The sequence below is a fragment of the Trichomycterus rosablanca genome, chromosome 16 (genome assembly GCF_030014385.1).
Source record: "Trichomycterus rosablanca isolate fTriRos1 chromosome 16, fTriRos1.hap1, whole genome shotgun sequence".
Taxonomy (NCBI): Eukaryota; Metazoa; Chordata; class Actinopteri; order Siluriformes; family Trichomycteridae; genus Trichomycterus; species Trichomycterus rosablanca.
The window spans coordinates 3,471,432-3,486,665 of NC_086003.1; the positions used below are offsets into that span (position 1 = coordinate 3,471,432).

The 15,234-nt window shown below is 43.3% G+C and overlaps 1 protein-coding gene across 2 annotated transcripts; it reads left to right on the forward strand.

Moving 5' to 3' along the window:
• The first annotated feature begins 207 nt into the window (after positions 1 to 207).
• ubap2a (ubiquitin associated protein 2a) lies at positions 208 to 14,018 on the forward strand. 2 transcript variants are annotated; one of them, XM_063011034.1, is made up of 27 exons: positions 208 to 578; positions 699 to 776; positions 939 to 1,049; positions 1,769 to 1,934; positions 2,204 to 2,281; positions 2,360 to 2,423; positions 2,512 to 2,609; positions 2,702 to 2,760; positions 2,847 to 2,917; positions 3,032 to 3,206; positions 4,076 to 4,136; positions 4,202 to 4,396; positions 4,484 to 4,767; positions 5,866 to 6,059; positions 6,411 to 6,675; positions 6,794 to 6,833; positions 8,277 to 8,451; positions 8,539 to 8,599; positions 8,685 to 8,877; positions 9,676 to 9,767; positions 9,995 to 10,045; positions 10,246 to 10,327; positions 10,789 to 11,151; positions 11,464 to 11,568; positions 12,446 to 12,510; positions 12,610 to 12,801; positions 13,269 to 14,018. In XM_063011034.1, the coding sequence occupies exons 1-27, from the start codon at positions 381 to 383 to the stop codon at positions 13,362 to 13,364; spliced, it is 3,612 nt and encodes a 1,203-aa protein (XP_062867104.1). In that variant the 5' UTR covers positions 208 to 380; the 3' UTR covers positions 13,365 to 14,018. The 2 variants fall into 2 exon arrangements, with proteins under 2 accessions (XP_062867104.1, XP_062867105.1); XM_063011035.1 differs by having other exon boundaries at positions 8,542 to 8,599.
• Positions 14,019 to 15,234: the final 1,216 nt, after the last annotated feature.

A 15,234-nucleotide genomic window follows, 5' to 3' on the forward strand; every position in this document is an offset into this window, starting at 1 on the left:
GTGTATCAGGATGACAATGCACCAATACACACAGCAAGACTGGTGAAAGATTGGTTTGATGAACATGAAAGTGAAGTTGAACATCTCCCATGGCCTGCACAGTCACCAGATCTAAATATTATTGAGCCACTTTGGGGTGTTTTGGAGAAGCGAGTCAGGAAACGTTTTCCTCCACCAGCATCACGTAGTGACCTGGCCACTATCCTGCAAGAAGAATGGCTTAAAATCCCTCTGACCACTGTGCAGGACTTGTATATGTCATTTCCAAGACGAATTGACGCTGTATTGGCCGCAAAAGGAGGCCCTACACCATACTAATAAATTATTGTGGTCTAAAACCAGGTGTTTCAGTTTCATTGTCCAACCCCTGTAGTTGTGTAATGATTGTAACACCGACCTATGTCAATAACTTACCATCATATCTTGATTTTTTTCCTCAGATTTTTCTATTTTGTACATACATTCTTTTGTATATACTGTATATGATGACCTCACTGGGCAGCGACCGGGCCCGGGGCACTCGGGAGAAAGTGCTGCCCACCACCACACAGATCACACAGCCACAGAAACAGCTTCAGGTAAACAAGACCTCATATCATTCATGTCATCTACATGTTTAAGCACAAGCTTATTTTGTGCGTGGACCTTCCCTAGTGTGTTTGGAGTAACAAACAACACACTTGTCCTTTTTTGTCCAGGCTACAGCCGAACAGATCCGACTCGCTCAGATGATTTATGACAAGAATGATGCAGATTTTGAAGATAAAGTGAACCAGGTGATGAACCAGCCTTTTAGCATTTTTGTTTATTTTTTCTGGATTTTTCCCTTTTAGATTTAATAAAGTAATTTCCAAATTTCCAATGTTTGTAGATGTTGTTTGAAATTTCCTTATGTTGCATTTGTATCAAGTCTGTCTGTCTGCCTGTCTCCTTTCTAGCTCATGGAGGTGACTGGAAAGAACCAGGACGAGTGCATGGTTGCTCTTCATGACTGTAATGAGGATGTCAACAGAGCAATCAACTTCCTGCTGGAGGGTACCTCTGATACGGTAAATTAGTGCTGAAAATCATCAAGCTTAAACACACCTAGTGTGCCCAAACATTTGTTCCAACGAGACTACTTGTGTTCCATAAATGAGGCATTAAATTGGTAAAATACACTATATGGCCAGAAGTATTTGGACACCAGACCGTGACCTTGTTGGACATCTCATTTCAAAAACTATTAAAATAGAGTGACCTCTATGCAATCTTTAAGCTTTAACAACAGTCACTCTTCTGAGAATGCTTCTTTTGAGATTTTAGCTAAATATTTGTATGGCTCGGCACTGACGTTGGTCAAGAACTCCTCAGCTGATGTTCCAGTTCATTCCAAAGATGTTCAGTGCGGCTCTGTGCAGGCCACTGTAGTTTCTTTAAACTGAGCTTTTCTTCATGTCTTTATAGAGCTTGCTTTGTGCACAGGTGTACAATCATGTTGGAATAGGAAAAAAGCCTTCCCTAACCCGTTACTGCAAAGTTGGAAGCATAATTTCCTCTATATCATTGAACAGCTGTGTTAAAGTAGCTCCAAAACAGCGATGGGTGCTCATAGATCATGATCCTTAAAGAGATAAGCCACAAACCGCCCACAGTTTATTGGCCGGCCAAGATTCTGGTCCTCCTGGTACCAGATACCACAGGACTCTTTCAGATAGTCAGAACTGTTTTGACAGCATATTAGCATATCTGGCAGTTCATTCATATTTGGTTTCTCTGCCTCCTTTAGACCTCCTGGGAGACGGTAGGAAAGAAAAAGAGCATAGGAAAGGATGGCACATCTTCAGAGAGCAAGGAGAACAAGGAGAACCGGGAGAAGCGAGGCGAGAAAGAAGGCAGTAAGGCTCGTGGTGGAGCGAACCGCAGAGGAAAAGGGGGCAGCCGTAATCGGCCGGGTGAGAACAGTTGTGGGTTGTTTACGATTTATTTATTTTGACTTTATTTGAAAAGCAAGTGTGGTATAAATGTACAATTATGTTCTAGTGAACTGGGATCCAACCTTACGTCCTATTAAGTGTTGTTTTGCCCAGGATGCATTTCCCCTGCAGCCTGTGTGTTTAATGTAATAAAGCAGATAAAAAATGAAGTCATAAATTTTATATGTACCTATTAATGATTCCTGTCTTTCTCCCTCCCTCTGAATTTATTTGTTTTCATATATTAGCGCGGGCTGAGGAGAACGGTGTAGACCCGGCATCGACGGAGAAAGGAGCTGACCGTGGTCGTAGGGGGAAAGCAAGAGGCACGTCCGCTCACACGTGTTACCCTTTCCATATCTTCAGCAGTTTTTTTAGAATCTGAATGTTATTTGTTTGTGCAGTGCCAGGAGGCCGGGGTAGAGGCCGGGCGCCAGGACCCAGCAGGTTCACAGCACAGGGAATGGGGTAAGGAACACAACGCTTGAACCCATCACGATACTTTTTTTTCCCTCCACATGGGGCTGTCTTAATTATTTCCATTTTCTTCTTTCAGTACATTTAACCCAGCGGACTACACCGCGGAGAGCAGAACGACCAACTCTCATGCTGACGTCTGGGAATCAGGGGCCAATGACACGTCAGATGGTACAGGTGAGAAAGAAGTGCCGAAACACACCAGTATTTGGTCCTTTGGACATTTGTTTACACTTTTGTTGATGTATTTGTCCATCATTGGTGCACAGTGGCATGGCGGAGCCCACTAGAGGACTGGGCGGCTGAAGACTGGAGTGAGGACGTGAGCGTATGTACCTATTATCTGTTACCCAGAATTCCACTTGACTTCCATTCGACTGTAAAGCTAATGAAAGGTGTATCTTCTCCCGTCAGCTCTCCGAGACCAAAGTGTTCATGGCTTCATGTGCTCCTCCAGCCGAGAATCACATCACACCTGGACAAAGGTAATCCCTGACTTCCTGCTGGCACAGCTCGATATTAAAAGCTTTTACTGTTACTATTACTTTGACATCTGACGGCTCTTTAAATGTATGTATGTTATACTGTGTTGTGTACAGTCTGGACCTGGCATCTCTGCTGCAGAAGCCTGCAGTCAGGGAGGAGATCGATAATCTCAAACCCCCCTCGTCCCAGGGGCTCGGCCACAGCCTCGTCTTTACCAACTCCCACCACCAGCCAACCCGCAACGGAGGCACCACTACTGGCACTACCAGCTACGCACATGCCACCCTGGTAAGATGCCTACAAAGACATATAATAAAAGATTTAGAATCACCTTTTAAAATTCTGGGCTTTTATTAACCGCATTGCTGTTAGGCGTACCACTCTCGTCTATACAAATGAGCTCAAAGATGCCTGCTATTCCAGTGCTTTTTTGTAGCCCTACTTTGGAGCCTAAGGACTTTTTTTAAACACTGCTGAATCCTAAAAAACAACTTAAAGTAAATTTACATACAGCCCAGTGTTTACTCTGGCAGAAATGACTCCTTGGCTCTTATTGCTTAGTGTTGCTGCTTTGTTAGCACTATTGCACAACTTCACTAGTCTGATATTTTCCTGCTTGCTAGTGAAATTGCGAAATAAAGAGACCGACTACAAGCCAACTGGACACCAGGTTAACACACATGTATCTGATAAAGGGTGAAGCTGCCTCATATTATGCAGCATGCCAAACACAGCTTACAGTAAAACATTTAATCCTGGAATCTATCATTTAGGACCATGTGAGACGACAGATTCTAACAGCAAAGGCCATGAAGGAACTATTCAACAATACAAAAGCAAAAACACTCTTCCTGTCAATAAAACTAAAGCAACACATAGAATGGACAGACATAAACAACAGACACAACTTCATAAATACAACAGAATAATGAATAAAAGACATATCACAACCATTCCTGTCATGAATATGACCCAATGTCAGACATGGTGTTAAAAACTAAACACTAAACTAAACTATAAACTGACTAATGACATTAGGGGAAGAACTGGGTAAAATGTGTTTTTCTGGAATAAACTGAACAATAACTATTTCTTCAGATAAGGCAACAGTGGGCATCAGGTCATCATGTGATCGACACTTGCTAGCTGCATCTCAGAACAGCATAGTGGTGGGTGCGGTGTTTGCTGTTCTGAAGGCTGTCTTCATGCTGGGTGAGAAATCCTTGTAACCTTTGTGCTGTTGGTTTTTTTTCTTAACTGTAGATGAACCATCTGTCTCGCGTGTGTTGGACAACAGATACTGGAGCAACTGAAGGGACCAGGTCTTGGGCAGATTACCTCCCAACCTCCCAGCACAGGGGACAACTGTGCACCTGTAGGGACACTGGGGGGTGCGCCACTGTCTGCCCCCTCATCAACCTGGGGTATCAAACCTCCTGGAACACAGAGCTCTGTTTCACTGCCCTCTCAATTCAGTCGTAAGTTCCACTAATACACTTATTTTCACAGCAATGCTGCTTTGTACCATTTCTAAAAAAACTATTTTTCATCTGTGCGCTCTGCAGGGGAGTTTAAGATGCAACCAGAGCCCTCATTGGTGCTAAGCCAGCTGAGCCAGAGGCAGCAGAGCTGTCTGAGCAGCACAGGGTCTCTGCCCCTGGCTAGGCAGCCAAGTCCTCCCCCTAAGAACGGCCCCTCGGCCAGCCAGGCTCCACTGGAGGCCTTCTCCAAAGCTCCAGAACCATCTCAATCCCCCCTGACCTCTGCTCAGGCTGCAGACTCGCAGTCTAGCAGCACCCAGCACCGCCAGATAAAGACACAGAAACGAAGGATACCTCCCACCTCCAAGGTGAGCATTTTGTGAGGAAAGTGTCTGGCAGGCCTCCAGGGTCTGTTTTAATCAGTAGAGAGCTGATTTAGTTTTATAGGGTTTAATCAGATAAATGCTGTTTATAGCTAGAAGAACATTCCTGTAAAAATGCTGTACACGTGTTTTGTGCTCCTTCCCAGAGAAAAGCTTGGATGATTAGGTAATTTAAACCGGCTGTGTGTGTGTTTGGGGAGGGTAAAAAAAAATAATGCAACAAAAAACGTACCTCAAATAAAGTTAAGGAATCAAGAATGGATACCCAGTACCTGTCCTCAATGAATGTTAGAATGATCAAAATATATTAGGACAGAACAGAATGTTTTTCTACCCAATCCACACAAAAATTTGACCTACAAATAGTGTTTGCCTACTTCCACCTTCCTTTTTTCCTTCCAGTATAGTCATATCCATGTAGTCATATCCATTTCCCTTATACAATGAATACAAAATGAATACAATGAATACAAAAGCTTATTTAACCTTTCTTTTTTCAGACGTGGCCACTTGTATCTGTTGAGTGCCTGACCGGGCCTTTTGCACTGTTGCTTGAACTCTATCACATAAAGCCCTGATTTGGGTTTTTTAAGGGTTGACGACAATTCCTTAATATCCTATAAAAATAGAAAAATTAAGGTGCCCAGGTGGTGGACACGTCTCTACTAGGGTGAGATGACCGGACTATGTGTGAGGGGTCTTCAAACGCTGTGTAAGGACCCTGATCAGCAGATAGAAAGGCGCCTGTGCAGCATTCATGGGTAAAAAAGGTTCCACTAAGGGCTGCGTGTGGGTCGGAGGAGGCGTGAGCAGCAATATACCCACCTCTACTGCAATCAGGGATCCTCCAGCAGTGGAAGACAAATTGACTACACTAAACTGGGAGAAAAATGGGAGAAAATGCATAAATAACACAAAATAAAAATGAGAATTTTACCATAAATAAAACATTGGGCACCAGACTCTATGTTCACTGATCATTAGGAGTGAAACTGCACTGCTTTAGCTTTACCGGACTGTGTTTTAGTGCATTGCACTGATTGCAAATGCGTGTGCTGTAAATAAAAAACATTCTGTTTGTAGATACCATCCTCTGCAGTGGAGATGCCAGGCTCGACGGATGTTTCTGGGCTAAATGTGCAATTTGGGGCTCTGGATTTTGGCTCCGAGTCGCCACTGCCAGACTTCGGCCAGAGCGAGATCTGCAACAGCGAAGCCACACGAGAGCCTGCTCCTGTTACTCAGACCCAGAACAGCCTCTACTCCAAACCTATCAGGTCAGCACAGAACTTAGTATACAGTTGAAGTCAAAAGTTTAATAGACTTGAAAAGACACGTTAGATTATACGAATAACTATAATTCACTATAAGATTATTGCCAAAAATTGTGTTTTTTTTATATGAACACAAAAAAAATGTCTCCAACTAGGGTCCATGAAGTTACAAAATGTTCTAGAACTTTTACTGCATGTGTATTTGTGACCCAGCAGATTCCACAATAAACGTAAAAACATAAGCTGGTCAGATTCTGAAAATGTAAAACAGATTAAGCACTGTGGCATAAAAAGTTGTACTTTAATTGTATTTCACTTTGAGAGCTGAATGCATCGTGTGCTTTGTGTATACAGTGAATCTCTGGCCAGTCCTGTTCCATTGCTGCTGCCCCTGGCTTCCTCTGACAGTATCTACCCTCCTCCCTCCGTATCGCTACCCAGCCTCGCGCCCTCTCTGACCACTCCCAGCTCTGCCTCGGCGCCCGTCTCGTCCTCCTCCTCTTCGTCCTCCTCGACGTCGTCGGTAGCCTCCTCAACTGGAAACAGCTTCGACTGTGCAGTGGCTCCTCACTCTAGACTGTCGTTCTCCCAGAGCAAGGAGTCATCTGGACCTGTGACAGTGAGTCCATGAGTCCATTGCTGAGCTTCTTCCTTTAGCTCAGCAGTGTCATCACATATGTTTGTGGTTTGGCTTTTTTTCCCAAATAAATGCTGACATTGTTTTTCTCCTTGAGCAGAATGGTTTTAATGGTGTCAGGACCTCAGCTGCTTTAGATTGTAAGTAAAGTAGTTTTACTTTGTTTTTGTTTGTGATTGAGTTAGTGATTGAGTGTGTGAGTGACTGAGTTAGTGTGTGAGTGAGTGAGTGTGAGTGAGTGTGTGAGTGACTGAGTTAGTGTGTGAGTTAGTGTGTGAGTTAGTGTGTGAGTTAGTGTGTGAGTTAGTGTGTGAGTTAGTGTGTGAGTTAGTGTGTGAGTTAGTGTGTGAGTTAGTGTGTGACTGACTGACTGAGTGACTGAGTGTGTGACTGACCGAGTGTGTGACTGAGTGTGTGACTGACCGAGTGAGTGAGTGTGTGACTGACCGAGTGAGTGAGTGTGTGAGAGTGTGTGAGAGTGAGTGTGAGTGAGTGACTGTGTGACTAACCGAGTGAGTGAGTGTGTGACTGAGTGAGTGTGTGAGAGTGTGAGTGACTGTGTGACTGACCGAGTGAGTGAGTGACTGAGTGTGTGACTGACCGACCGAGTGAGTGAGTGTGAGTGTGAGTGAGTGAGTGTGAGTGAGTGAGTGTGAGTGAGTGTGAGTGAGTGTGAGTGAGTGTGAGTGAGTGTGAGTGAGTGTGAGTGAGTGAGTGTGTGACTGACTGAGTGAGTTAGTGAGTTTGAGTTAGTGAGTGAGTGAGTTAGTGAGTGAGTTAGAGTGAGTTCGTGAGAGTGATAGTAAATACAGTTACACTAAACACATCATTGCTGAACACACGTTTTCAAAGATGCTATTGAGCTTCGAATAACGCAATATATTACTGTTTTGGCCCCTTCTGCCCCCTTGTCTCTGTTACCATCAGCAGTTACCTCCCACAGCTCATCTCGATCCGGCCTGACCCCTGAGCTGCCCTTTGCCAGCTCCCATTTTCTGTTTGTCATAGTTTTTATTAGAGTGAATACAGTTACACTAAACACATCATTCTGTCGAGCTTTGAATAACGTAATATATTACTGGTTGTTAATCTCAGTGCAACACTTGTTAAACAACCTTAAAGACTGTTATTGTTTATATACTGTTACTCTTTATATGTTTTTACATTTCTATTATTAATATATGAATAAACACTTTCTATATTCTGGAATGTTGCTTCCCCCTGTGGGATAATAAAAGACTATCTTATCTTATCAAATTGTAGCCAGGCATAGATCATGGCAAGGATACCACAGTGGCTTTAATTATTGTGAAAAAATAGAGTCTTCGTATCAGAAGGTCCAGTGAATGTCCTAGAATGACCCAGCCAAAGCCTGGACTTCTATAACGATACCAATAAACCAAATAGTCCTGTCCTGTTGGTGCTGATTTTATACCAAAACCTTCAATACCGGACTGAAAATTACTAAACAGTAAGAAACACAGTTTCAGTCCTTTGTTGTGTGTATACTTAACAAGCATCTGATTATATGTGTAATGTTTTTGTATCGGCATGCTATAACTCATCATTTCTTCTGCTTGTAGCCACATCGAGTTCCTCTACCCCAAAGCCAGAATCTCCTCCCTCTTTAAGCAACAGCACCAGTGTGGCCCCTTCTGCCCCCTTGTCTCTGTTACCTTCATCAGTTACCTCCCACAGCTCATCTCTATCCAGTCTGGCCCCTGAACTGCCGTCTGCCAGCCTCTCAGGCCTCAGCAGGTGAGTGTGTTCGTCCCATTGAGTCATTTTTTTTTTTTATAGCAGTGCACACGTGACACACTGACTCACTACTGTTCCTCTTCCCAGCAGTCACGTCGGCAGCGGCCACTCGTCAGTATCCGCTCTTTGCACCACCTCATCACTTACGGTGAGTGGAATATTTAAATGCCTTGTTTGTGTCTGTGTTTGTGTGTGTTTGTTTTACTAAAATACCCCACCTCTTGTATCTGTAGTACACTAATGTGGACAGTGTGAGCTCTCTGGCTGCATCATCGGTAGCATTCCCCTTGGCGTCATCTCTGTCCAGTAACAGTGTCAGCAGTGTAGGGAGCAGCAGCCTGCACTCAGCAGTTCTAGGGCTGAGTGGAAATGGACTCACCGCACCCTCAGCCATCAGGACTGCACCCCTCCTATCCTCCTCTACAGGTTAGACACAGTTTGCTTTATTACAGCTTTAGACTAGAGCTCGACTCATCCTAGGGGTGAGCTAAAATTGGACACTTAGGTGGCTGCATGGTAGAGTCGGGATTTGAACGCACAATCTTCCACGCGATAATCCACAGCGACAGCGAGCAAAGCATCTTACTCTCTGTCTCTCTTTTTCTCTGTACAATCTGTTCACACTGTGATTTACAAGATGTAACATAAAGCCTTCACAAAAGGCAGGTTTATTTAATAAAAAAAATTTTTTTATTATTATTTTTCTTTGCAACCCATTTTTTCGGCTTTGCACTAGACTACCACTGTCTCTAGGGAGCAGCAGCCTGCAGTTCTAGGTCTTAGTGGAAATGGACCCTAATAAATTAATAAAGCAAAAAACGTAACATTTTATATAAAGTTTTTTGGGCAGAATTTGCTCCAGTGGTTAAATCACTGTTCTCCTTCCAGTGTTGTCAATGAGGTGTTTGAAAATCCCAACGACACTGCTGCACCTAATATACAACCACGTTATAACCATTAATGTTACTTTCAAGAATGTTCTTTTTTTGCATTGAGATGTACATTTTTCTAATTCAAGTCAACAAATGTTTACATTTCCGACTCATTTTGACAGCACTTGTTTCCTAAAGCACTTTTATATTTTACAGTATTACAGATCTAAAATCACATCGTTTAGGGCATCTGAGGCAAAATAAAGGCACTTTTCAAAGAATATTCTAGACTTGTTTCATTTTAGTTCTGTTATTGATTTATTTTTTACTTTGTTATTGATTTTTTACACAGGAAAAGCACCTCCTAACTTATCTCAAGGCGTTCCTCCTCTTCTGCCAAATCAGTATATTATGGGACCCGGAGGTCTGCTGCCTGCATACCCGGTAACTCACGAGCCTTCTGTTAACAGATCAGCTTTCACTCGTCTAACGTGTAGCACAGCAGTGTGTTGGTTTGTGTACATTAGTCTGGTTTGAATAATGCACCATTATCACTGGCTTCTGTATTCATTAGTGTTGAAGTTGTATAAGATTTGTTTTTGCTTAAACGTTGGGGCTTTTATGCCTATATATGAAGTTTTGATCGAACTTCTCTTTGTTGTGTCCTGCAGCAAATCTATGGCTATGAGGACCTCCACATGCTGCAGTCCAGACTACCAATGGTGAGTTCATCCCCAACCGAAAGAGTTTAGTAGCTCTATGCAAAATTATTATTATTATTCACCGCTTTCATGAGTATCAATAAGTAGTTAAACGTTTTGACACACATTTTAAATTCATGAACTATTAAAATAAAGAACATTTTTCTCGTGATACTTAAAGGGATATTTGCTTCACTCTATTTACATTTTGCACTCCACAGGATTACTATGGAATCACATTCCCAGGGCCGACCGCAACCCTGTCCAGCAGAGATGGCAGCTTAGCCAATAATCCTTACTCAGGTAACGTGGTGTGTCCTTGAGCTCTGTTTTAGTGCAGGAATAAAATGGAATCAAAGCCAAACAATAACTGTTGGTTAATTTACTGAGCAAAGACTATAAACAGTGGCAGAACTGAGTGCTGAGTGTGAATCATCATGTAGTAAAGTAAGAGGGGTTATATTAGGTGCAATAGGCACAGAGTAAAAGTGGCTAATATTAGGTTATTTGGACTATGTTTATTATTATTTAAATTATTTTTGACTCAAATACCCCAAGAAGGGTTCCTATCAAGGTGGAGCCACTCTGCTAGTCTTTGTGTTGGGATTTGTGTCAGTGGTTTACATTAATGTTCTTATTTTTATTCACTGAAGCCGTTAATGTTAAAAATAATAAAGCTTGCTCAAGCTAGTCATGAATTATTTCTTTAGTTGGCTTACAAGCCGGTTAAAAACACTCAGCTCTTTATTTCTCTCCCCATACAGGTGAAGTTACAAAGTTTGGCAGAGGAGACTCCACCTCGCCGGCGCCCCCTACCCCTCTGTCTGTCGCTCACGCTCCCCAGACGGTGCAGCCTCCGCAGGCACAGAGCCAAGGCCAGAACCAGCCTCAGCCACAAGGTCACCACAGCACCCAGCAAGCTTTCCTCAACCCAACCCTGCCCCCCGGATACAGTTACACAGGCCTGCCCTATTACCCGGGCATGCCCGGTGTACCCAGCGCCTTTCAGTACGGGCCCACGATGTTCATGCCAACCGCGTCTGCCAAGCAGCACGGCATGGGTCTGAGCAATCCCAACACACCATTCCAGCAGCCCAGCGGCTATGGCCAGCACACCTTCAGCTCAGGTGAGCGGTGAAGCAAAAAGCTTGTGGAAAGGGCTGCCTTGAGGTATTTAATTACGTTACAATCTAGTGACTTTAGGAGTTCAGGAGATGGGAAATACTTATGCTAGAATTTAGAAACCCCTTGTGCCCTGTGAATGTGGGTCATTGTCCTCCTTTAATTACTTTTAAAGCCTCTTGTCCTCTTATCCCGAATTATGGCTAAATAACCTGTTAAAACACATGGCACAGATTATACATGCAACATGCATATTAAACTGATTGCTTAATTATATCTTTATTAGAGGGATTTATATTTTATCGGTTTTCACTCAGGGTATGATGACCTGACACAAGGCCCAGCGGGAGCAGAGTACAGTAAAGGGTACAGTAACAGCTCTCAGTCACAAGCCAAATCTGCTGCTTCTGGACCAGGAAAAGGTGCTTTAACACACACACACACACACATAAGCACACACACACAACTCACAGCCAGTAGTCAAAGTGGAAACATAGGGTGCTTAGGTGGCACAGTGGTGTAGCAAACTTGTGATACGGCTCTGCGTGGGACCCCAACGCTGGCAGGCAATATAAAGTGGCCGCAGTTTGGACACGTGACAAAGTGGACATGTGGTGCCCCGACTGTCCTTGATCAGGGGTTGTGCAAGCGGCAGCAGATTCTCAGTCGGGAATCAGAAATGACTAGATTTAAAGGGAGTTAAAGGGCGGACATCAATAATCACATATGCCTATGCCGGCTGAGCATTCCATCACAAATCATGAGCTCTAACATTAGATTTGTCACTATTTGCTGCTATAACAGCCTCCACTCTTTCGGGAACAGCTTCCCGTTACTAGTCAGTAAGACCTGGCCTGCAGGCAAGTCAGGTTCATCCAAACCAAACTTGACACACCTGTTTATCCTCTCTTTTACTTTGTTAGGGGGGTGTTGTGTTACTGAAATAAACAAAGACCTTTCTCGAACAGTTCAATTCAGTCAATAGAGCATTTGTATGCCTTGGCACTGATGTTGGTCAAGAAAGCCTAAGTTGAAGTAAGTTCCCGTTCATTCCAAAGCTGTTCATTGAGGCTGAGGTCAGAGCTCTGTGCTTTGTGCACATGGGGGCAGTCATGCTGGAACAGGAAAGGCCTTTCCTAACCTGTTGTGGCAACTTTTGAAGCATATTAGTTTATATTAATCATCTGTTAGTGATTGTTGTGGCTGAAACACGTGAATTAAAAAATCTTGGGGGTGTCCTGATACTTTTGTCCATATAGTGAGGATGTTTAAATATTCCTTGTTGTCATATTTCTGTAGGTGTCTCGGTGACTTCCAGTAACTCTGGCGTGCCCGACATCAGTGGAACCGTTTACAAGACGCAGGTAGCAAATCGCGGCTAATTTTTTTCAGTGGCGTAACCTAACCTAAATGATTTTTTTTTTTAACCTTTCATGTCATTTATTCTGTTCTTTTGCTTGCAGTCCTTTGATAAACAGGGTTTCCATGCCGGCACACCACCTCCCTTCAACCTACCCTCTGCTCTTGGAGGGACAGGACCTTTGAACCCCGGTGGCGCGCCTGGTTACGCTCCAGCGCCTTTCCTCCACATCCTGCCTGCTCACCAGCAGCCCCATTCTCAGCTGCTGCACCATCACCTCACCCAGGACGGACAGGTTAGTCCATCACACACAGACACCTCATACCACATACGGCCAAAAGTACGCAGTTCAGGTGTTTTATTCAAAGCGACTTGCAGTACTGTGACAGTATACAGTCTGAGCAATTGAGGGTTAATGGACTTGCTCAAGGGCCCCAACAGCAGCAACCTGGCAGTAGTGGGGCTTGAACCAGTGACTTTTTGATTACTAGTCCAGTACTTTAACCGCTGTGTATTCTGCTAGCCCACCACTGCTTAGATCCGGGTGCAAATTTCACTGGGGCCGTTGACACAGATATGATTGGCTGAAGCCCTGTGATGGATTAGAACCCTGCCTTGCGGCTACCGTTTCCATATGAAACCGGACCCACGGTGACCCTGACCAGGATAATCAATCGAACAAGGACAGTGTCATTCATGTGAATCAGCAATGCGACTGGAATCTACAGTGCTTATGTTCTCTGATTACGTGTGTTTGTGCAGGTTGGGCCCAACCAGAGGAACCAGAGCAGCAGCATGCAGCAGAAGACCCAGGTCAATAAATCCAGCTACGGCAGCTCCCCTTACTGGGGTAACTAAAATGTGCAAGAGTGCCTCTGCCCTCCTGAGCATGCCCTGTTACCATGGTCAGAGTGGAGGACTACTATCCACAGCAACAAGCTAAAAGAACACCACACACACACGTTCGCACACACACACACTACCATCTCTCGTCCCTTAGGTCTCATTCGCCCCTTTCAAAGTTTTGGCTGTTGTATGTAAAATATATTTATGTATGTATTTATACAGTATATATGTATCGGTAGAATATGAAATGTGGTTAACTGCATTTTGTTTTGAAGGACGTTTCTGTTGATTTCAAAACGGCTAAGAAGATACGATAAATGGAAGGTGCATATACTTGAACCTGACCCGACATCACCATAATGTGGGAGATTTCTTTTGTATACATAACATGAACTTAATAATGGTGTACATTAACGCTAAGCATCATTTGATGGTGAAGCCTTTTTTAAACTGTTTTTGTATGTTTCCACACACCCCATCAACCTGTGATAAATCTATATATATTTTTTTTTATTGAAGGGGTTTTTAACTGCTTCAGTTTTCCATACCCTCTTCAATTGTGAACCCTCCCCCTCCATTAAATGGCTTAAACATTCGTTTTTTTTATCTGAATCATTTTAACATTGATTTTACCCTTGTCGTCTGAATAAAATATCTGACTATAAACTCTTACTGTTGTCACTCATTTTTATACGACGGCACGGTGTCTGGGCTTCCGTGGGCGGAAGCTGAAGTTTGGTAGGAACTGGGATTTTGACCTGAAATTGGGTGAAAATTGTATGAGCCTGTCTGTGCCTTCTAAAGTCAAAGTAGAATGGCATTCCACATGGCTGTGTTTCAAATCACACCCAACTGTGCACTCATTGTACTAAAGGTATCATTACAAACCAGGGCGCGGCACAGTGGCTAAGTGGGCAGCACTGTCGCCTCACAGCAAGAGGCGGTCCGGATCCTTTCTGTGTGGAGTTTGCATGTTCTCCCCGTGTCCGTGTGGGTTTCCTCCGGGTGCTCCACAGTACAAAGACGTGCAAGTGAGGTGAACTGGAGACACTAAATTGTCCATGACTGTGTTCAATACAACCTTGTGAACTAAGGAACCTTGTGTAATAAGTAACTGTTCTTGTCATGAGTGTAACCAAAGTGTAAAACATGACGACATTAAAATCCTAATAAATAAACAAACAAACTAGGGATCTGTTTGAAAACCAAGTGGGCTGCCTAGCTGGGCAGCTGCCTAAGTAGAGAGGATTCTAATAAGACATCAAATTTATAAGGCAGATTATTTAGATGCACTTATTTACTTAGTGATTACTTTACAGCAGTTTTCACTTACTAACACAGCCTCAGGCCATTCAAACCAAAGTAAATGGTTACCAACGTAACCAATGTAAATGTAAACTTGTACACCTTTGTACAAATTAAAAATCTACGAGAATTTATTTACATTTGAAAAGAACTCCATTCATTGTTCCACATTCGTCCGCCATGTTTGTATTTTTCTTTGAGAAGTTGTGCCACACTGAATGCTGGGATTGCCTTCACTGCTAAGGAAGCATTGGATGATTATCACTCAGAATTAAGGCACCTCAGTAGGCAGCATTTTAAAGCATCTAAGAATGTAGACAGCCTTCTTCTCTGGAGTGTAGGGTGGTGTAAAATGCATCTATGTAGAAAGATCCCCTATGTATGCAGTTTGGAATGCAGCCAGATACGTATACATTTGTATACAGTGTCTGTATGAGTAAAAATCACCAAAAATAAGATCAACACTTAAAACAAATGCTCGATTGTCAGGATTGTTTTAAAACATTTTATTATAAGTACATTTTGTAACCTTTACACGCTCACCCTTTCAGATAAAACTGGGTGATAAAGTTATTCA

Bases quoted from the DNA above. Each gene is read 5' to 3' on its own strand.
- ubap2a (XM_063011034.1), top strand. From the start codon at position 381: ATGATTGTAACACCGACCTATGTCAATAACTTACCATCATATCTTGAT. The intron at 777-938 runs GTGATGAACCAG...TCTCCTTTCTAG, and splicing joins TTGAAGATAAAGTGAACCAG to CTCATGGAGGTGACTGGAAA. The intron at 12,802-13,268 runs GTTAGTCCATCA...GTGTTTGTGCAG, and splicing joins ACCTCACCCAGGACGGACAG to GTTGGGCCCAACCAGAGGAA.